Below are 20,375 nucleotides of genomic sequence, written 5' to 3'. Positions count from 1 at the left end.
TATGATCTCTCTTGCTAGTTCCTGTCAGTACTCTGGCTGCAGCATTTTGGATTAACTGGAGGCTTTTTAGGGAATTATTGGGACATCCTGATAGTAAAGAGTTACAGTAGTCCAGCCTGGAAGTAACAAATGCATGGACCAGTTTTTCATGCCATATACTGGAAAGGTTATAGGTCTGTTTATTATTATTTGTGCATATAGATGTACAGAAATGTTTGCAAGCCATACAAATCAAAAGACTGGCACAATAATTCAGTGAGGCCCCTGTGAGTCAGGCTCAAGATTGTCAACTCAATTATTTCCTTACCGTGAGCTTTCAAATATAATTCTCTAATGATAACAGGTTCATTTATCTTGTTATCTCAAAACAACATGTGGCTGATTTCTCAAAATAATGAATCAATTATGAAGAATTAAAAAAAAAAAAGCATGTGCTTCCTTTGATCACACCTGATTTCAGTTTGAGATCATTGCCCTGAATGTCAGTGAGGCTTCATAACTGAACAGTACTTACTGTACAGTGTATTGTGTAGCTTTGTTTGCTGCAGTCATGTCAATAGAGCACACAATATTGTTTTACAGAAGCTAAAAATAAGAGGGTGACAAACTTACATTTCTCTACTTCGCCCTGCAGCTGCTCAAATAAAAGCTATTATAATGGCAGAGGCAACTGTTAGAGACAACATTAAGGCCATTCAGTTTGCCAGGCAATTTGCAAGCTCATCCCATTGATTTTACTATGAGGATTACTAGTCAACAAAGACACACCTCCTCCTCTTCCTTTTGCATTCTGTTTAAAACTCAACTGCAAGCTAAATACAAAAGCACTGGAGTATAATGTTCAGAGTGTATTCATCGACCTATAAGAAAGCCAATTATCAAAAAGAGACTGAGTTGAAGTGACGTTATCCCTCCAATGACATATGCCTTTTTGCCTAGGGTGAGCAGGGTGAGGCAACCTAGGATGACACAGCGGATGCTGTTTTGGCTTGGTCTTCTATTTGTGCCACATGGAGAGCATGTCTTGTATTCACTTTATGGTCTAAACTCCAACAATCCCAATAAATCAGTCACATCTTGGGATGCTAGAGTGAAATATGCCCTTGGGACTAAAGGATCCCAGTATGACAACAATAACAGTGCACTGCAATATCTCTTGGATTCCACATACTGTAACAAATGTCATAATTCACTAGACAGTTAATCCAGCACAGGGTTGCAGCTAGTTCTGTATCTAATGTAGTTCATATAAACAACAACAAATGAACATACAGTAAAACTTACAACTTGCCATATTTTCAAGCCTTCAGAGGCTTAAAGAATGTAAACTGTGTTTCCAAAACAAAATGATGGGGCCTATAGCATATGGTTCATTAGTTATGGATGACTGATCAGGATGGTCAAGGGATTTTTAATGGATCATACTGAATATATAGCCTGGTCCATAAATGAGTTTTGGGTACACCCACAGTCAAAATGATGTGCTCTGTTAAATGCTGGAACCCAAACATACAATGTGAGCGAGCAGGTGATGATATCTACACTGACAGTGAGCAACACGAACAGAGCTTCTTTGGGTTAAAACCAGGGTGGCTTGTTCAGTTCAGTGGCATTTGTCATACTGCACCTCTGCTGTACAATGCTATTAGCTGAAACCAAACCTTCCTGCCACAAAAAAAAATTTCAGACTTGCACTCTTATCTCCAGTTATGTTATACAGGACATTAGATCAAATATATTACAGGAAAACCATTAAGAGAATGTTGCAGTGTAGACTGTATAAATGAGTGATGTAAATTACATTTTTATTCATTGTCTGCAGCATTGAGAGCTGCTGCAGTAGAGTTGTTGTCAGGGCTTTAAGTTTACCACCAATGTCTCCTGACACATTTCCATGAATTAAAAAAGAAAAAAAAAAGTCATCATGAAGCTAAAAGTCATGACTGGACTGTGCTGGTGTATTTAGTTAGGCTGTGTACAGATGGTATCTAGACCGATTGGTTTAGTTTTTTGTTGTTTTTTTTTACATCATATTAGAAAGCTTTTGCGTTGACACGCCGAAGAGGTGCTCGCTGCGGACAGGACTGGGTCACTCACTACCATTAGGCAACCTTATTTAGCCAGGCCAAAACCCTGGGACCTGATTAAATCAAAACAGCTGGGGCTTTAGCAAGTATTACTGACTGCAGATCTGTCCCATTTCACTGATATAAGTACATCACAAGCCACACACACCAAACATTTGACTCAATTAGCTGTGAAACTACAGCAATATAAGCTTAGGGAACGTCACCTAAATACACAGACAATGTGATCTCAAGTGTGACTGTCAAACGCAGAGTATGTTCACACTTTTAATGTGTGAACATTTATATAATATCCAAACATAGTCCTCCTACATTGTAAAGGGCTGTAAACAGAGGTGAGTATTTGAAGGAATAACTGAAGGAAATGTTTAGAAAAAGCCTGTGATAGCCTGGCAACCTGTCCAGGGCGTACCCCACCTCTTGCCCAATGTCAGCTGGGATTGACCTCCCAGCACTCTTTATCTGCACCCACACATTCAACACTGGCCTCTAGAGCAATAACTAACTAGTACTGTGTGACAAACAACTCCTGTAGTCAACTCAGTAAAGGCATATAGCATGTTCACCAACACTACTCAGAACACAAAGCTATTTATGCTTCCTGCTTATCCTTTTACCAGCAGACCTCTCTAAAACCCCAAAATTAAACCATTTCACAACCAGGTTACCCTTAAAGCTAAGAAAGCTTTTTATCACAGTCCAACAGTAGCTTTCAGCAAACCAACAACCAATCCATCACTACAACATCTTAAGTCATTATAACTCCAGCTTTAAGATCTTACATCTGCTTACCTTTCCCCAAAACACCCATTTTCTTCTCTGTCACCACATGTAGCATCAGCCATGTTTTCACAGCCCCTTCAAACAGAGTCAAAGCCAAAGTCCCGCCCTGTTTCCCATCATGCACCAGAAGGCACCTGTATACTATCTTGAAGGATGCTCCAAGCTCCTATTCCTGCACCTTATGTGGGTGGGAATAAGATACAAGGAACAGTGGAAGTGAGGGACACATGGATGCAATTAAGGGAATTGGGATTTAGAACTTGCGTATACTCTCTGCACATTCAGGCTCCAGTAATAAATTTTGTTCCATGTGAGCTGGCTGACATATATCCCATTGTGTTTACATATTAGTAAAATGCTGAGATTTCTCTTGGTTTTGGGGCTAAACACCTCTCTATTCTGAGACTGCTTCTTAGGCATAGCATGGAAAAAAAGGATTTGGGACTTTAACAAGCACAAACGTGAAGCCAAGAGCAAGCAAATTGCCTTTATCGGTGCTGGCAAGCATGGTCAGAGACAGATCAGCACTCAGCAGCCCTCTTTACTAACACCCCTCCCCATCCCATCCACAGAAGAGCTTAGGGTGGATTACACCACTTCAGCCACTAGCCACAAACGCAGATATTCCATCCTGACTTAGCTATCATCTTGTTCACCAAACACTTGGAAACTAAAAGTAAATCCTCTTTACAGGTTCAAGGGCAAGATGAATGGTTGGAAGAGGTACAGTGTCATTCATAAATACTGACTCCAACATGTACTGTACACGTCAGTTTTGGGCTTGGGTGGTATTAGAGTTGGCAGACATTGGAAGAAGCAAAACTATTCACTGTGATTGTAATGCAGAACGTGTCAATTCTGCATTACAATATAGTGTATTCCTCAGTGCACTTAACTTACTACTACTGAGAAATGGAAGTGATGCATACACTGGGTCACACTTCATTCAGTCAGTAATCTCTTATAAGTAGATATAGCAAGAGTTTTCCTTCCTGCCCTTTCCACATGGATGAAGGGGAAAGCCTAGAAGCTGAATATTCACCATAACCATTTCAATAATCTGTCCAGATTAAAAAAAAAAAAAAAACACACACAACAAAGCTAAGTATTACAGACAACATCTGGTCCACTGCATTTCCATGAGGAGAAACAGGTGCAATGCTTGCTCCACAGCAACCTGGCTGCCCTGCAACATGCTATAAGAAACTGAACTGTTAGACTTGATGGAAAAGAAGACCAAGAGGTATTCTTCTAATCTACTTGCACTTGAAGAAGGGCATTTATGCATCATGAGGACATACAGCGCATGTTTATTGCCTATGGTTATGTAAAAGAGTCAGAGGGAGTGGCCCAAACATGAAGGGGATCATTGCCCCAGGCTGTCTGTGTGCTGCTGAGTCTACATGCCATTGCATAAGACTCCTTTCAGACATATCCATGTATCCCATCCCAAACCCAAGGGATTTCTACCCACTCTGACTGACTGTCACCATTAGCGTGGTATCTGCAGGTATGTATGTATGTGCTTCTACTCAGGGGTTGGACAATGTGACATTTTACATATTATATACATTTTGTGTATAATAAACATTCAGTGTTCTTCTCCATCACGTGGAGAGAGAATACTCCCCGATGACCCCTAAAGAAAGTCTGCAACAGCAACTGTTATAACTGCTTCAATTTCACTGTTATTTACTTTTAATGACCTTTCACTGATTAATTCATCATTAAATAATTGTGATGATTTGTATAGAGCACTTATGTATAACATTTACAGAAGTGACAGCCACGGGGTCAGAGTAGATGCAAAAACACAATTTTGCACCATGTAAAAAATAAAAACTTCACTGCATCTTTGATTATTTAGATTTTTTTGTTAAGATTAGTAAAATACCATTTTAACAACTTCTAAATAAATGTATTTGGATCTATACCAGCTTTCAAATCAGCTGAATCTGTATACTGTTACAGAAAAGGCTTACTTGGATTATGTATGCACTACACACATATGCAGTGCACATATACAATTGTGCGTGGTGTGTTTTATCCTGTTATGGCACTTCTTGATTGGATAGATGTTTTGAAACAGCCAGATGGAGTGTTGATGGGAGCATTTTTGGATGTGTAAGCCCCTATGAGCCCATATATTTGAATATTTTGTCCTTCATTTTATTTTGTAATCAGCCATATTTGCACATCAGTGTATGTGTGACAGTGGACCTATGCAAATGTTCACTGTGTATGAGCGCTGAATTTGCTGAAAACACTGTTGATCCTGGCTTCAGCGTGATGAATAAAGCAACCACCTGTCTGTATGTGTGTCATAGTAATGTAGAGCAGGCCATTTAGAGCTGTTATGATAACTGCATACAACCCTTTATGCAGTTATCATACCTGGCCTCTTTTAGTGATTGGCACAGGAGAATAGATGGCCACTAACAACAGCCACTGACAAGTAAAAGTTAATTAAAGGAGTGTCAGCGAGGGGGCAGGCTGAAGAGGTTAATATTAAATGAAGGAAAGCCTCAGGGTTTCTCTCCTCTAGGAGAGGGAGGACATTAGCTATAACTTAAATAACTGGTGGGACACATTATCAGCAATGCAGGGCACCCAAAGCACATGTACAGTAGAGGAGAGAGAGTGTTTCCCTTCACCTTTGACTGACAAGGGAACACAGTTTAAGCATAATTGAACACAGCAAGAGCTGGGAAGTGGTAGAAATACCTGCCCTCTTTATAGAATAAACATTATGCTTATACTAGGTTTGAATGATTAAATAGTTTGATTAAGGTTGAAAACCATAAGATGGTTTTCAGATGTTGTCACAATATGATCTTGCTTATTCTTGGCCAGAGCTGCCTAACTGCTGAGTCATGAGCCATTACAATATTATAGTGTATTTAAATGTCCTTATAAATAAATTTTGATTGATTGAAAGTGAGATGCTGGACATTTGTATATGGTGTGGAAATGTAGCCACAAAAAAAAAAACTGATGGCAACCCGTGTACTATATGGTGCTAAACTGTCATTACAATATTTCTACATTGAATTCACTTCTACAATTTCAATGGTCACTTGAGTTTTGCAAGTTCTTAGATGATTTTAAACTTTGCAGGTGGAAAGTTCATCCTTAACTTCACCACAGTGGAAGAATTTCTACATACAAAAAGGCAAATAGGTTGTAAAAGGATGAGACACACTTTGTCAGTTTTCTCATATAATTATTTATAAATAAAAGCCTAAATGAGCACTGGTTACATATAAAAAGGTTCTATTTAGTTTCCACTATCTTACTAAGATACAAGACACGTAGCCAGAATACATTTACATATGTTTTATCACGTTTTTCATATTATTTGAGCTACTTATTTGATTTAATAACACACAATGTTCAGTTTATTTTCCAGCATATTTGAATGAAGTAAAATGACACACGAGGAGATCACTGGATGATTTGTATCGATGTACATACTAAATTTTTGCATGTAACATCAAAATATATAAAATATAAAAATATATCCTCTAATTCAAATTCTGCAGCCTGGTCTTACACCATACTAAAATACTTCAGCTTTATCACAGTCCAAGCATTTTAACACCAAAAGGGAGAGGCAGAGCTCCTAAGTGGCACTTAATAAAATGATTCACGTAAGCTGTTTGTTTTAACTATACGGCAGTGTGGGCCCCTGGCAGGTCCGCTTAGCAGCATCAAGAAGGCGGCTCAGTGTTTTATAAATGAAGTTGCTGATCTGTTGACACTATAGGAGAGCAGAAAAAAACAGAGGGCCAGAGGTGGGGTTTCCCAGATTGCACTGACCTGTTGCTTTTGAGCTATCTTAACACAGCAGACAGCCACCACACGAGCACACACATCTCTCCCTATGTTACTGGGAACCAGAACCTGATACTGGAATGAAATACTGCACTAGATGTAATTAATGAGAGAGTAAGTGGAGCTAACAATGCACAGATCCACATAGCCAAAGTCACACTCATTTTGTGTCTTTGTGGAATTTTTTAGAAGCTTGTAGCACTGCCTTGTCATAATTAATGAAAATCTCATTAATTGTGTTGTGTCACTTTTAATTAAATGCTAACTAGCTTGTTTGCATTGTGTTCAGGGATACTGTTTTCCCTGAACACTCCTAATTATGTTTATTTACTGTAATTCTACCTTTTGAGCCTAATACAGTTTGTCAGCCTTTAGGTCATCTGTAAACATGTCTGTTCATTCTACATTCCTGCCTAACAGACCTGAGGTCTGCAGTATACATATAAACAACCAAGTACTCACACAAGAAAGTGGTAGAGGAAACATTTCAATCCAGCAGGTCTCTCTAGGAAGTTGTAAACATCCCCCTGCATGCTAGTCTGGATATAAGGGCTCTGGAAATCCTTTTGATGATGATGCAGCCAGCTCGAACGAGGTAGAGGTGGCGGGACAGAAGTAATAGAGGGCCGGATGGGCATGATCTGCAGTGCTGGGTTCTTTGTGCCCACTGGTGGAGAGCAGGGAATGCCTGATCCATTATTTACCGCTGCGGAGTCCAGTTCCAGTGAAACAGGACAGTAGTGGCTGGTGTCAAGTGAAGGAGCCTGTGGGGTAGTTCTACTGGTACTAGTGCCTGTGGAAGCTGCAAGGTCCGCATCCCTGTCCTGGTCCTGGCTGAGGCTCGTGCTGGCATATCCATTGGGATGGCAACTTATAAAGGAACTCCCCATCCTGCTGCCATAGTTCCCTTGCACACGGCATGTCATATGGTAGGGGCGTGCACGTCTTTCCATGTTGCCCCCCACCCCCACACGATGGTCCAGTTCAGAGAGGGTCAAAAGGAGATCTGGAAGTCCTGGAGGCTGTGCCAAAGGTTCAGGTAGAAGGTAAGAGACCAGCAGGATAAGACACCTAGCTAGGCATGGCTAGCTACCGGCTGCAGACAAGAGCTCTCTCTGCTGGGCTGCATGTGTGGCCATTCCTGCAGTGGAAGAGGTGACAAGAGCCATGGAGATAGTATGATTGAAAACCTTGCTCTCTGCAAGCAAGAGCCTTATTAATTAATTATTAAAAATTCTGAAAAACACAACACATGAACAGTGCAATGCTTAGTTTGCTGAATCACCTTTATTTTGCTTTCCCACAAATTATGTGTTATCTTTTTTTACTACTTATCTTTTTTACAGTACAAAGTATTTCCAAATAATTCAGAATGCTTTAATGTGCTTGGAGCAACAAACCGGTGAAAGCTACCAAAAAAAGATATTCGGGAGTTTAAAGTGATGAATGTACAAAAATAAAGTCGCAGCCATGTGAATGACTGTATTTTGCCTTGTTCTCTCTTATTTTCTTTACAGTAACAGTCAGATCGTGTCAACAAAAAAAACGCTGTCAAAATCTTCACTACTTGCCAGATGTAATTTATTAAATTAATTATGTGAGTCCAGGCAACTATTAGCAGTTATTGAGATGACAAATTAAATCTACAGATGGGTGACAATTTAAAGGAAAGTCTACTATAAAGTGAACAACACAGACCTTTTTAGTAAAATGTCTCCAGAACAGCAGCAGTGCTCCTCTGCTGGAGGAATGAAACATCATTCTTCATAAACAATTTCATTATGTTCAACACACTTTTTCAAACTCAATAAATCATTCACTATCTGCAATAGCTGCAACCATTACTCAGCTCATTGATAGAAAACAACATTTTTGATTCTACCTTCTTAACTATAAGGATTTCATGCTTTTGTTTGTCGTACAGGATAATAAACTCAATATCTTTGGATTTGTTAATTGGACAAAACAAGAAATTTGAAGACACCACATTTGACTGTGGATAGTCAAAAGGGGCATTTTTACCAATATTTGACGTTCTGTGAATAAAAAGATAATCCAAAAAATAACTGTCAGATTAATCCAAGGCCCCTGCATGTTTTTATTTCCACTCATTTAATAAAGATTTTCCTTTGTCACCCATCTGTATACTAACAATAACATGAGAAGACATAGAGCTGATATAGAGAAACCATTATTTTTATTGTGTGAATTGTCCATAGGCTGCAAATGAGGAATACATCCTACATATTGTGTGTAATATATTGTAAATGTCTTGCAGTTAACCTGCAGGATAACTTTGCAAAACATTTTATATGTCCAAGCCACTTTTCCCTCGTGCAGACTTGCAATTAATTAGTGTATTAATTAGATGGTTCAGTTATCTTCTCTGGATAGACACTAAACCAGGTAGTGTGACGGATGGCCGGATGTTGCTTAAAAGGATCGGAAAAGTCTCCTGGGACATAAGAGAAGACTAATTGAAGGCCCCATCCACATCTGTCTTCAAGTATGGATGAACTGATGACAAGAGCCACACGCGCTGCTGTTTCCCTGTAGATTGGGTTTCTACCTTTAAAACTACACAGTCACCAGACACAATGAACTGTCAGACACGCACGGGCTTCTGTGGGACTCTACAGTTACAGAGTATTGTGTGACTTTCCATCAAACTGAACCGACCCATGGAACCTGTAACACCACCTAAATGACTGCATATGGGTTACAATAGTGAACATCCAGCTTCCACTCCCCAAAACATCCCTTTTTTTTTTTCATTTCAGACCTTAAAGAATTAAACATGCCAAACTAATGTGTCAAATCTTACCTGCAAAAACACACCTCAAGTTGAAATCTTGCCGATAACGTGAAAATATCTCTGATGCCAGGCAACAAGTTCGGCTTTTTCCTTTTTATGAAAACAGGATCCAGCAGTAAATTAACTTAAATACATAGGTTGGAAGTTATCTCCCGGCGCTCAAAAACATATGCAACATTGATAAAGCAGAAAGAGTACAAGTCTTCAATCGGTTCCTGCCTGCAGGGCTTATCCCTTTGAAGCGCATCGCAGCTTGTGCCTGAACACATGCTGCATTCAAGGGTCAGGGAAATGTTTGAAATCATATCGCGAGCAAACAACGGTATTCTAATATTCTATTATTACCGAATAGCTGAAAAGCACAGGTAACTGTGGGCTACCATATATGTGAAAACGTAAATGTGCAGCAAATACAGCAAAAATGTATTTTATAACCTGCTGTAATATATAAAGAGATAATTATTTGTGATCGCTTAGCCATATTTGACAAAATGGAGTATTGTGTATTCAGAGTATGAGTGATGAAGTGAACAATTAGGCCTACTTTACTCATTGATGAATCCACTTTTTTAAATTTCATAAAATTGTCATTGTCAAAAATGTGGAAAATGCCCATCATGAGGTTCCTGAGTCAGAAGTGATGCCTTCAAAGTGATTGTGCTGTCCTACCAACAGTATAAATCCCAAAGGCTTGGTATGTCTGGTTGAAACACAACTTCATTTAGGAAAGTACAACATTAAACACCGAGGGGGGCTGGCTATGTGATGTGATCTACTAGTCTGTCCAGGAATTTCTCCTAAAACACCAAAATACACTAGCACAGACCGCGTTTAGCACTTGCTATATAGGAAAGACAATTTTCCGAGGGTAAATGAACGCGCCACAGCTTTCAAAAAGCAGCAGCTGGCAGCGGGGCAGCCGCTGGATACACATAATGCACTAGTGTAAATAAAAATGAAGAAGGCTTACTGTCATTATGTTCTCGCTAAAATATTTTCTATGCTTCTTTATTAGCGTATTGCCTTCGCCTGAATGATTCCCCTTCATACAATATGAATTGCGTTACTGGGTTAACCACTGTGGAAAAGATGTGTTTTATGCCCCTACTGACTATAGGCTGACAGTGACAGAATTATTTCCCCTTTCTGTCTAGCTGAAATTATTAACTCAAACGATTAACCAATTATATGATATAGAATTAATTGGCAAAAAATTGAATATGCAATAGCTTATACAATATAACCTAAATCAATTCATGACTCCCATTACACGAGAAGGGACAGAAGCTTGGGGATAGAGAACTCGATGTGGTGACAATTTCCAGCAAATTTTCGATTAATTAAATTATGTAGACGCAAAGGATAAAGGATAGTAAACCTAGCGCTTTCAACTAAGAGTCCTTGTAAGTGGCAGTTGTCCGCTTTACCCCGATGGTGTGATTTCACACCTGTGCTCACCTGTAGGGGGCACCAAACGTCTAGTCTTCTGTAAACATTTCACAATTCCTACCGTTTGTACCTCGCCAGTTGCCGTATTCATTGAGAAAAACATGGCTACCCACAGAAGAATGGCATTTTTGTGTTTAGCTCGAATAAATGTTCTTGGCCTACAGAAATCGGTTAACAGAGTCGCATATGCGACGGCTTTGTCTGTAAAATCTTCTACTGGAAATAAACGTGAGTTTTACCTGTCGCTGTTAAAATAGCTGACGCTAACTTAGAACCATAGCTGCACGCTAAGCTAATGTAACTGCTCGAGATGCTGTCAGTTGATAGGCTACCTCCGTCCCTTTGAAAGTGATGTGCTTTTAGAGTTAGGATCTTTCTAACCTTGATGGATGATTAACTAGGTAAATGGAGAAAACTGATGTAGAGATGTAGGCAAAGCTGTCTCGGTTTTCATACTTCTGCATTTGCTACTCAGGTGACATGTTCTCTCTCCATCATAAGCTACCTTCCGGCCGGCGACCACAGTATAATAATTATAATAATGATTATAATAATGTTCTTCTTCTGTTGTTTTTGGCGGCCGGAAAACAGCTCACAGTATAATCAGTCCGGAAATCCAAATAAAATTAAGGTTATGAGAAAGTGCCAAGCGGAATATAACCACGTTCTGATGTTTTACAGACAAACGCCCCAGATGGGGAAATTAAGGAAGGAGAAAAACAACAGTATATTTAAAGAAACCCAAGAAGACTAATGCATATTAAACATACTATACATGATTAAGCAATCTGATGATTGTTTTCTCAACTTTTTTGTTTGTAAGATGTCAAGAAAGAGTAGAAATGATCCATTACACTTTGTTGAAATTTAAGGTGATGCCATCAGATTGCTTGTTTTGTTTGGCAGGAGGTCCAAAATCCAAAGATTTATTTATTTATTTTGGTTCAGTATCACAAAAGACATTGTAAATTCTTAGGATTAAGAAGCTGGAGTTAGAAAACCTTTGACATTTTTGCTTGACAAATGTCAACATGACTGTAGATTTATCAAATACAAATCAAACGTGATTGATTTCAGCTAATTATTTCAGTTGTAAACCATATATACAGTCTACACACATCCAAACTATACACACAGTATGTAGTTTTTTTTTAAACAATTGTTTATAAACAAAATCACAAAGTAAATACAGTAAGTACATGTAAATAAAAAATTGCACATTACATTGGATCTTTGTGGTGTGAAAGTGGCTTGTGTCTGAAGGTAGTTGTGTCAGCAGCATTTTTAGGGCGTTTTGTTGGGTTAACAAAGTTTGGATGTATGTGTTTATTTGTGAACACACCCTGGCTAAACTTGTATTATTATCAATTTTAGGTCTTCCAGATAGAAGCAGTAGGAAATCCATGGGTAGAAAGAGAGATGTAAGTGTGCAACTTTTAAGTCTGTTTTTTTGACAGTGATGAAGAAGATGAACGTATACAAATTAAAGGAAAAACCAACAAAGTCTCTTAGTAAAATGCTGGCCCATCATGTGCCACCAGAACCACTTCAACGCACCTTGGCCTTGACTCTACAAGTTACTGAACGCTACTGGAGGGATGAACATATTCCCTCAGTAGTGCTTTGATGATCGTGGTGGAGATGCTCTCTAACACGTTGGTCCAAAATCTCCCATAGGTGTTCAACTGGGTTGAGATGTTATGATTGACATTATTTTTATACTCACACTATTCAATGACCCCTTTTGTCCTCCCATCTTTATAGATATCACTCATTGGTTCAGGTTTTCCTTTAATTTGTCATCTGTCTGTGCATTAAATGAGACAAGATATTTAATTAGAAATCTGATGACAGTCCTTACTGAATAGACCAGACATGATGATTTTCATTTTTAAAAAACAGCTATAGTTCCCCAATGAGCAGTCATTAATTTTCTCATAGTTTCTTAATGGAAAAGCTTCTTTTGCCATCTGTGTTTTGGGCATCAGGTAGAGGAGCCCAGGACACAAAAGATGCCAGTGGATCAGGACTGGACTGCAGTTTATCCAGCTGCAGCACCCTTCAAAGCAAATGCAGTCCCTCTACCAGTTAGGATGGGCTACCCTACGAAGGGAGGTGTTCCGCCAGAGAAAAGGGGCAACTTGGAGCTGATCAAGGTCAGGCTTCATTATTTATAATAGTCAGGACATTGTAGTGCTTCCTGTTATTAAAAAATAAACAAGAAAACATAATTACATCCTCAGTCAACAATAACAAATAGAGAGCTACAAATGCTTACATATTAGCTACTACATTAAGTTGCTGTGCTATCTGCACATGATTTAAAAGATTAAGATCTTATACAGACAATGTTTAGCTATGTGGGGATGTTCTATAACTATTGATCAGTAGTGTATATCTTAGCATTTGCCTCCTAGTATTCATTATGACTAGCTAGGTTAATTGTAGCAGGCCAGTGCTCTCACAGCAGTGGTGGAGCACCTTTTGCTTTGCTGCATGTCTCTGATGGCTCTATGTCTGTGCCCGGATTACTGAGCTGCTGTGTCCAGACGCCAGCTGCTCCATCTGGGCTCAAGCCGATTCAAGCAGATCCACTACGTTCAGCCATCACAGCTGGAGCTTTGCTGTGCAGCCTATATTCTCTTGCTCTGCCACGAGGGGCTCTACTGCTGTGCACCCCTTATGTTTAAAGCTTCAATCTTTTACTTTTTTATCTCATAGACGTTGGGCTTGTGTCCAAACACAATCCAACGACGCTACCGACAAGAAGTTATTTTGATGTCAGTATAGAATGTGTTATATAATTGTATGCATTATATAATATCCTCACCACAAAGGATGAAGAGGATAGATTTAGTGTGCGACTTTGTTTACCATGCACAGGGATGTAAAACTGCTGCACATTTTCACCTTTGTTACATGAACAGTCATGTCATCTTTCACTCATAATCGCTTTCAGATACCAAACTTTCTGCATTTGACACCGGCAGCCATCAAGAAACACTGTGAAGCTCTGAAACGTAAGTTCTTTAAAAAGCTATTTCTCATTACGTTCAGCAGCGCATTAATCTTGCCTTCTAAACAAATACGTGGGCTTCTTTGGCATGTATATTTTTCTGCTGTCAGCATTCTGTACAGAATGGCCCTCTGCCTTGGACACTGATGCCAAATGTGACGAACACTTCCCCATCAAAGTCGAAAGCACAGACTACGTGTCTGCTGGCCCATCTCTCAGAAACCCTTTAGCTCGTATTGTTCACCTCAAAGTGAGTTTCTTTTTTTTTTTTTTACAATTTCTGTAAAAATGTTTTGACCTTAGTTTTAGCTGGGTTTTGTGGAACAAAAGCTTATGTGAAAAAAACGTTGCCTAATCAATCAGATTTATGTTTCACTTGTGATAATCTTAGGTAAAGCTGTCCAGTTTGAATTTGGATGACCATGCACGCAAGAAAATGCTCAAACTTGTTGGGGAGAGATACTGCAAAGATACCGATGTCCTCACCATCACAACTAACAGGTAAACACTGCTTCCTCTCTATATACTACAATAATAAACTCAAAGAAATAAAACAAATGTCAGTAAATCTCAGCCTTTTCATTTCTGTCTCTACCAGCTGCCCACTGAGAAAGCAGAATCATGACTATGCCATGTACCTACTAACTGTCCTTTACCACGAGTCCTGGGTGAGTTGAAACCTGTTCCCTCAACACTGTATAGTATTCATAACAGATTTCTGTGTTGTCTGAAGATTGAGCAGACAGATACATCAGTTACAGTGACTGCATAAGGATAAATACACACAAACAAGAAGCAGTTGCCAGAGTGACAGAGTATTATCAACAAGCCCCTTTAGGCTGAAAAGATTATTTAAGCCAGACAGTCCAAAAATCCAACTTCAGCCCTTGTGACAAACTGTATCATGGGTGAGCCGAAGCACCTGCGTCTTTTCACTGTTCGCTTTTGTCTCAGGTTTCTTGTGACTTGGTCTTTTCCTCCTGTTTACTGATCTTTCATCTTCTTTCAATAAGTATCCATTCATTCAAAGGCCAGTGGCTCTCTGGTATCACTACTACCACCGCCACTCTCCTTCAGTGTGTTTGAAATCAGATGAATAATAATGCCCGAGCTCATACACTGATGCATGAAGGGGTTTCAGTGGCCAACATTAACACTCATATGTACTGTGTAGTTTAACTAAGTTATACCTAAACATTTAGTGTAAGTCATATAAAATAAGTAAGAGGAAATACCGCATTTGGATAACAGATCAGAACGTGATCCCATCATTAGGGAAACCAGTTTTTGGTTAGAGGTTCCATGGTCGAGCTCTAATTTGTTTTTGTATTTTGTGAGAAGGTTGGCTTTAAAATGTTACAGGGAAAATATCCTATATGAAGTTTCCAAAAAAGAAAGAGAACAAGAAAATCAGTGAGAGATTTTTAATCCTCTGTCTACTATCACTTTGGCACAGGGGTCTTGTCGTCCATCTTGCTCTACGATCTGAGACTAAGCCCATTAAGGAGGTGTCAGACTTGAATGGGTTAGAAGGATGGCAAACAGCAGCATTGTCCATTTGACATTTCCCCACCACTGAGGGGAAAACAGACTCCCCTATCAGGTGTTGACCCTGATACGAATTCACATTAAGCCAACTATTAAGCTAACACATTAAGCATCAGAGAACTCTACCACCTGGTCATTAGCCCAGGTGCTGCTCACATGATATTGCAGCCAGCTACATAAAAGTAAATGACTCCCCTTATTGTACATTGCTGCCTTTAGGAGCGTTTCCCGTCATGGCTTAGGCGCATTAATAAAAATCTCTCTCAGCTAGCAAAGGTGTCCAAGCCAGGAAGCAGAACACTGTCCACTGACCTTTTAGACACATAATGGAAGGCACAGTGCTTGTCCGGCATGCTTGTGGAAGCTGTGAGAGCGGCATAACGTTCAGGTTGTAACACTAGCCTTTCGGGCTAGTGTTACAACCTGAACACTACAAAGAGGCCAATTGTTAGCAGCCACTGGGGTTACTTTATTTTAGCAGTCAGGGAGACGGACCTTTTCTGCTAATTCCAGTGTGTACTAATTCAGGAGAGTGTTGGGGCTGACTGCTCAAAGCTGCCTCTTGCGGGGGGTGGACATTTACCACTAGAGAGACTACTTTTTTTGCAGCAAGATATATAATAGAAAACGTTTAAATTAAAACTCGTCATTTTAATAGGTCATTGTTTCACGGGAATATACTGATCTGCTCCCAGGGATCTAGGGCTCTTCACTCACTTGGGCTTGGACTGATCCAGGGAGGATCTTCTGTAGATCAGATGCATATACCAGTAATGATGGTCGTTAACCTCAAACACCCAGAGAGCAGCAGAGCAGAGGCTTTGTTGTTGCCCTGCTTTAAGCTACTGCACAATGGAGCATATTGTTCTCAAGGGAATGTGAGGACAGCTAGACGGCAGTGGATGGAGCAATATATATGGAGAAATATTGCTGTAAAAGGAGCATCAAAGAAGGGGTGAAGGGTGAACAAGAATGCCATATTTTACATCTATTGCCACACTGTGTTTCAAACTAGAGGCATATCAACTTGTTAATATCCTTTGTTGCTACCTACCCTGAAGGAAAAAAAACCCCAATTAACAGTGTTAGTCTGACATAACTAATGTATGTTATCACGCATATACAGTTCAAATATACTACAGGCAACCGCTCAGGTTGGGTCGTTTTTCCACCTGCATGTAAAGTTTACAGATGTTCCATTTTTCCCCAATCTTCAGAAAACAGAACCCTGGGAGGCTGAGAAGACCGTGGCAGACATGGAGGAGTACAGCTGGGAGGACAGCCCATCCCAAAAGAATCTTTTAGATATGCTATTACGCATGAAAGTGGCCGGGGAAGGAGAAGGCGAGGAAATGCAAGAGCAGCTGCTGAGAAGAAGTGAGGTGCAGGAGTATAAGAACTCGGTCGTAAGGTTGAAGAACGAAGGGGACAGTGAGAGCGCCATGCTGCAGTACAAAGAGGCCGTCAAGAAAATACTCAACCTGTAATACAGCTCAATGAACAAATGTAATTACATGAAGGCGGTCACCGACAGCAGTAGGGATCTGTAGCAGGTTCTACTAAATATTTTTAAATGCAGTTTGGGTTTCATCTACCTACCAGTAACACAAGAGTTTACTGTAGATCGTTACTGCTCCAGTATACATCAGTCTATTACAGCCTCGTGGGTCTCAGATAATGCATTTATTTTCCAAAATAACCTATGATGACGCCTTTAATACAAAAATAAAAACAATGTATGCTGTTGTTAGCGAGTGCTTTGTCTTTGAAGATTGAAAGTTGCGTGACGTTCATGTCTATGACGACTAAAGCTTTTAGGTAATAAAAGCTCCATTCAGTTAGTTCTTGGCCCAGCGTCTGTGCCCATTCCACTCTCTCCATCACTGTCTGGTCAAGGAGCAGGACCCTAGCTGAAAGGATGCTTTCTGTAGCAGGATGTTGAAAAGTACCTCACCCTCTTAAAGAGTATTGGTTCCTGCACTTCTTGGCTGGGAGGAACCCAATGCACTGATGAGACATGCAGGACTACAGGAAAGTCACTGCAGGTCACAAGGCAAATAGCAGGCCATCTTCAGCCCAGTGTAGACAGCAAGCAAATATCTTTAAGGTTTGGTAAAATGTAGTTCAGCCAAAATGATTTTCTTGAGGCAAACTGCTGTGGTCTGGCTGAATTTGGGTCTTCTGTTTAAAATCATTGTGTCATAATTGAAATCAAGCTTGTGTCAAATATGTTTTTGATAATAACACAGTGTTGCCTGCTCAAATATCGCTTCAGCCTCACTGCATCACCTGACAGTAACTACGACATGACCTTAAAGCAATATGAAGCTGCATCCTTGCTATATGAATAATGGAGTCTGTGAAAGGATTTAAAAAAAAATGTAATGGACAAAATTCTCTTCTTTCTAGATTCCATCATAAAAAAATTGCAGTTTCAAAAGAAATATCAGTTCCAGCCCATCTTTCACAAACTGTCTCTGACCAGCACATACTTAATCAGACGCATGGAGCCTCTTTTCCCTGTCCGTGATGTCCGGTAGCATCCCATCCTCTTCCTCTGACCCCTCCAGCTCACAACCAGCAGAATGGAGCAACAGCAACTCAGTAGTACCGTGATACAGATGGACACTGCAACCAACAAGGTGTGTGTGGCTGTGTGCCATCCGGGTTCCAACCCCTCTGTGGTGTTCTCTCTGCTGCCTGCAGTGTGGTTCCTCCCCAGGCTGCCTTTGGTAGCATCGGGGTGCTGCTTACTGCTCTCTACGTGGCCCATAACTGCTGTGGTAGTTGGAGGGCTGGTGGCTGACTGAGGAAAGGTAGTGGCGTGATGATGGGTAGAGGTGGATGTGGAGTGCTGTGCAGATGTGATAGAAAAGCCAGGAGTGGTCTGCACACTGTAATAGCTAACTGTGGTTGATGGAGGAGGAGGAGTAATGCTGTGTGTGGGAGAATTAAAGAAGGTGGTTGGGGTTATTGTTTGTGCATGTTTCTTAAAGACTGTTACAGGAGCAGCTGAAGTGGAAGAGAATGTGGCTGTAGTTGTGTGAAGTGTTGTAGGCTGACCGGTGCTCTGCAGCGTAGTGGCAGCAACGGTGGTGAGCACTCTGCTTACTGGGATGGGGAGTTTTACTGTGGGGGCTGAAGTCAGAGGCAGGGAAGCAGGTGGAGGCGGGTGGATGAACTGGCGCTTGTCTGAGGGCAGTGGCTCTGAGGCATTGACTCGACTGTAGTGGTGGGGTAATACACGCACATTGGATGTGAAGTATTTTCCAAACACCAGCAGGTCAGGATCCACACCTAGGACATGAAGACATCCATGAGCATCTTTTTTGATAGTTAAATACATGTAGGCTTCACACAATATAGGATTTTAATGCGAATAATCAGTGAATTTTTATTTTATAAAGTTTTTTTATTTGCTTCAAATGCAATAAAAGGGGGGATGCTGTTTCATTAGATGTAGTAGCACCAGTAGTAGGTCTAACTAGTGGACATAATATTCAGATCCTTTACTGAAGTAACTATCAATACCACACTGAAAAAAAATACTTTGTTACAAGTAAATGTCCTGGAGTCAAAATCTTACTCAAAGCATTAGAAGTATTTGTAGAAAACATGATTTGAAGTATTAGAAGTGAAATTACATTTTATATAAAAAAGATTATCCCCTGTTATAGTATTAGATTATTGTTATTGATGCTTTTGCGTGCATGTGACTGTTAGAGATAGCAAATTTATCTACTGTTGAGCAGTTTAGTGCACTGAAAGGCATTTTCAGCACTTACCCTTTGTGATATTGTAGAGAACAACATTGCCTCTGTGACCAAGGATGCAGCTCTCCAGTGTTGGACAGTGCAGGTGGAAGCAGTTGACGTTTTCTTGAGTGGTATCATAGTGAAATATGGCCAAATTACAAGAAACTGTGAGGAAAAAGGACGAAATATGAACGAACAAGAAGAGCGCTCTGATGCACGGCTCAATATTTGTGTGATCCAGAAACTTACAGTTTCTCGTAAGGCAGCAGGTTCGGCTGCATTTCAGCGCAGTCTCCTCCTGGTAATGCTTCAAAAGCTGCGCTCCTCTCCTCTGAGATTCCTCCATATCGATGAAAACACCCGGGAAGCGTCGGATCCAGCAGTTTTTATAATAGGACGTCGGCGAGCACTTGGACTCGGTGTGGCACACCAGACTCAAAGCCGTCAGCAAACCCCATGTGACATTCATTGCGCACACGGTAAATCAGATCATGTTAAATTACACTCAGTAAAATCCAAAATACTCGGACGCGCGAAGTGGAGACAGCGGTCTGGTTTTACTGGTGCCAGTCCCGCTGCAGGTGTGTCACTGCTACGCACCTGGAAGAGGTGGAGACCCAGTCGTGTCCGGACTGTGCTGTCTCCTCACACACAGTGGTACAAACTGCTCGGTCTAATTTCTACAGCGCTATAATACACATATTAACATGAGAATATAAAAATCTTTTTAAAAGCCAAATTCGATTAAAGTTATTTATAGTAAAGTAAAACGTGCTCGTTATAGAAACTCGAGCGAACAAAACAGTACCTCTGCTCTCGTTGGGATAATATTAATAAGATGTTAGAAAGGATCGTTATATCTGTGGCAATCTGCCTAAAACCATTTATGTCATTATCAGATTAAGCCTTTCACTCCACGAATTTGGATTTGCTATACCTGTTAGGCTGTTTCTCTCACCTTGTGTGAGTGTCTTCATCGCAGTATTATAACATTTTGACTAAAAAGCTTATGGAAAACTTAAGGGGAAGCAATTCTGTAGAAATGGTTTGATGTTTTGGCCCAACGTGTCGAGTTTCACCATGAACTG

At 40.3% G+C, this 20,375-nt stretch overlaps 3 protein-coding genes across 4 annotated transcripts in view; 1 reads left to right on the top strand and 2 right to left on the bottom strand.

The window, feature by feature from the left end:
• LOC109974252 (potassium voltage-gated channel subfamily KQT member 1-like) overlaps positions 1 to 2,976 on the bottom strand; it is a 20,571-nt gene extending 17,595 nt beyond the window's left edge. Inside the window, exon 1 of the mRNA XM_020624356.1 lies at positions 2,880 to 2,976. Coding sequence (XP_020480012.1) covers positions 2,880 to 2,932 — 53 coding nt within the window. The 5' untranslated portion in view covers positions 2,933 to 2,976. The remainder of the gene's footprint in view (positions 1 to 2,879) is intronic.
• An 8,045-nt stretch (positions 2,977 to 11,021) lies between these two features.
• Positions 11,022 to 17,230, top strand: mrps35 (mitochondrial ribosomal protein S35). The gene is made up of 8 exons (XM_020624348.1): positions 11,022 to 11,196; positions 12,343 to 12,389; positions 12,957 to 13,124; positions 13,928 to 13,988; positions 14,095 to 14,234; positions 14,376 to 14,485; positions 14,583 to 14,652; positions 16,750 to 17,230. The coding sequence occupies exons 1-8, from the start codon at positions 11,070 to 11,072 to the stop codon at positions 17,017 to 17,019; spliced, it is 993 nt and encodes a 330-aa protein (XP_020480004.1). The 5' UTR covers positions 11,022 to 11,069; the 3' UTR covers positions 17,020 to 17,230.
• Positions 17,231 to 17,424: 194 nt separating this feature from the next.
• mansc4 (MANSC domain containing 4) lies at positions 17,425 to 19,835 on the bottom strand. Of its 2 annotated transcripts, XM_020624338.1 has the most exons (4): positions 19,537 to 19,835; positions 19,318 to 19,452; positions 18,596 to 18,829; positions 17,425 to 18,468 (listed from the first exon to the last, which is right to left on the bottom strand). In XM_020624338.1, exons 1-4 carry the CDS (start codon positions 19,754 to 19,756, stop codon positions 18,293 to 18,295), a joined length of 765 nt encoding a protein of 254 aa, XP_020479994.1. In that variant the 5' UTR covers positions 19,757 to 19,835; the 3' UTR covers positions 17,425 to 18,292. The 2 variants fall into 2 exon arrangements, with proteins under 2 accessions (XP_020479994.1, XP_020479987.1); XM_020624331.1 differs by having other exon boundaries at positions 17,425 to 18,829.
• Between the last annotated feature and the right edge of the window lie 540 nt (positions 19,836 to 20,375).

This window comes from Monopterus albus, unplaced genomic scaffold (genome assembly GCF_001952655.1).
Source record: "Monopterus albus unplaced genomic scaffold, M_albus_1.0 scaffold7.1, whole genome shotgun sequence".
NCBI classification, from domain to species: Eukaryota; Metazoa; Chordata; class Actinopteri; order Synbranchiformes; family Synbranchidae; genus Monopterus; species Monopterus albus.
The sequence above is the reverse complement of the archived record's forward strand: the minus strand, read 5'-3'. Positions and strand labels throughout refer to the sequence as shown.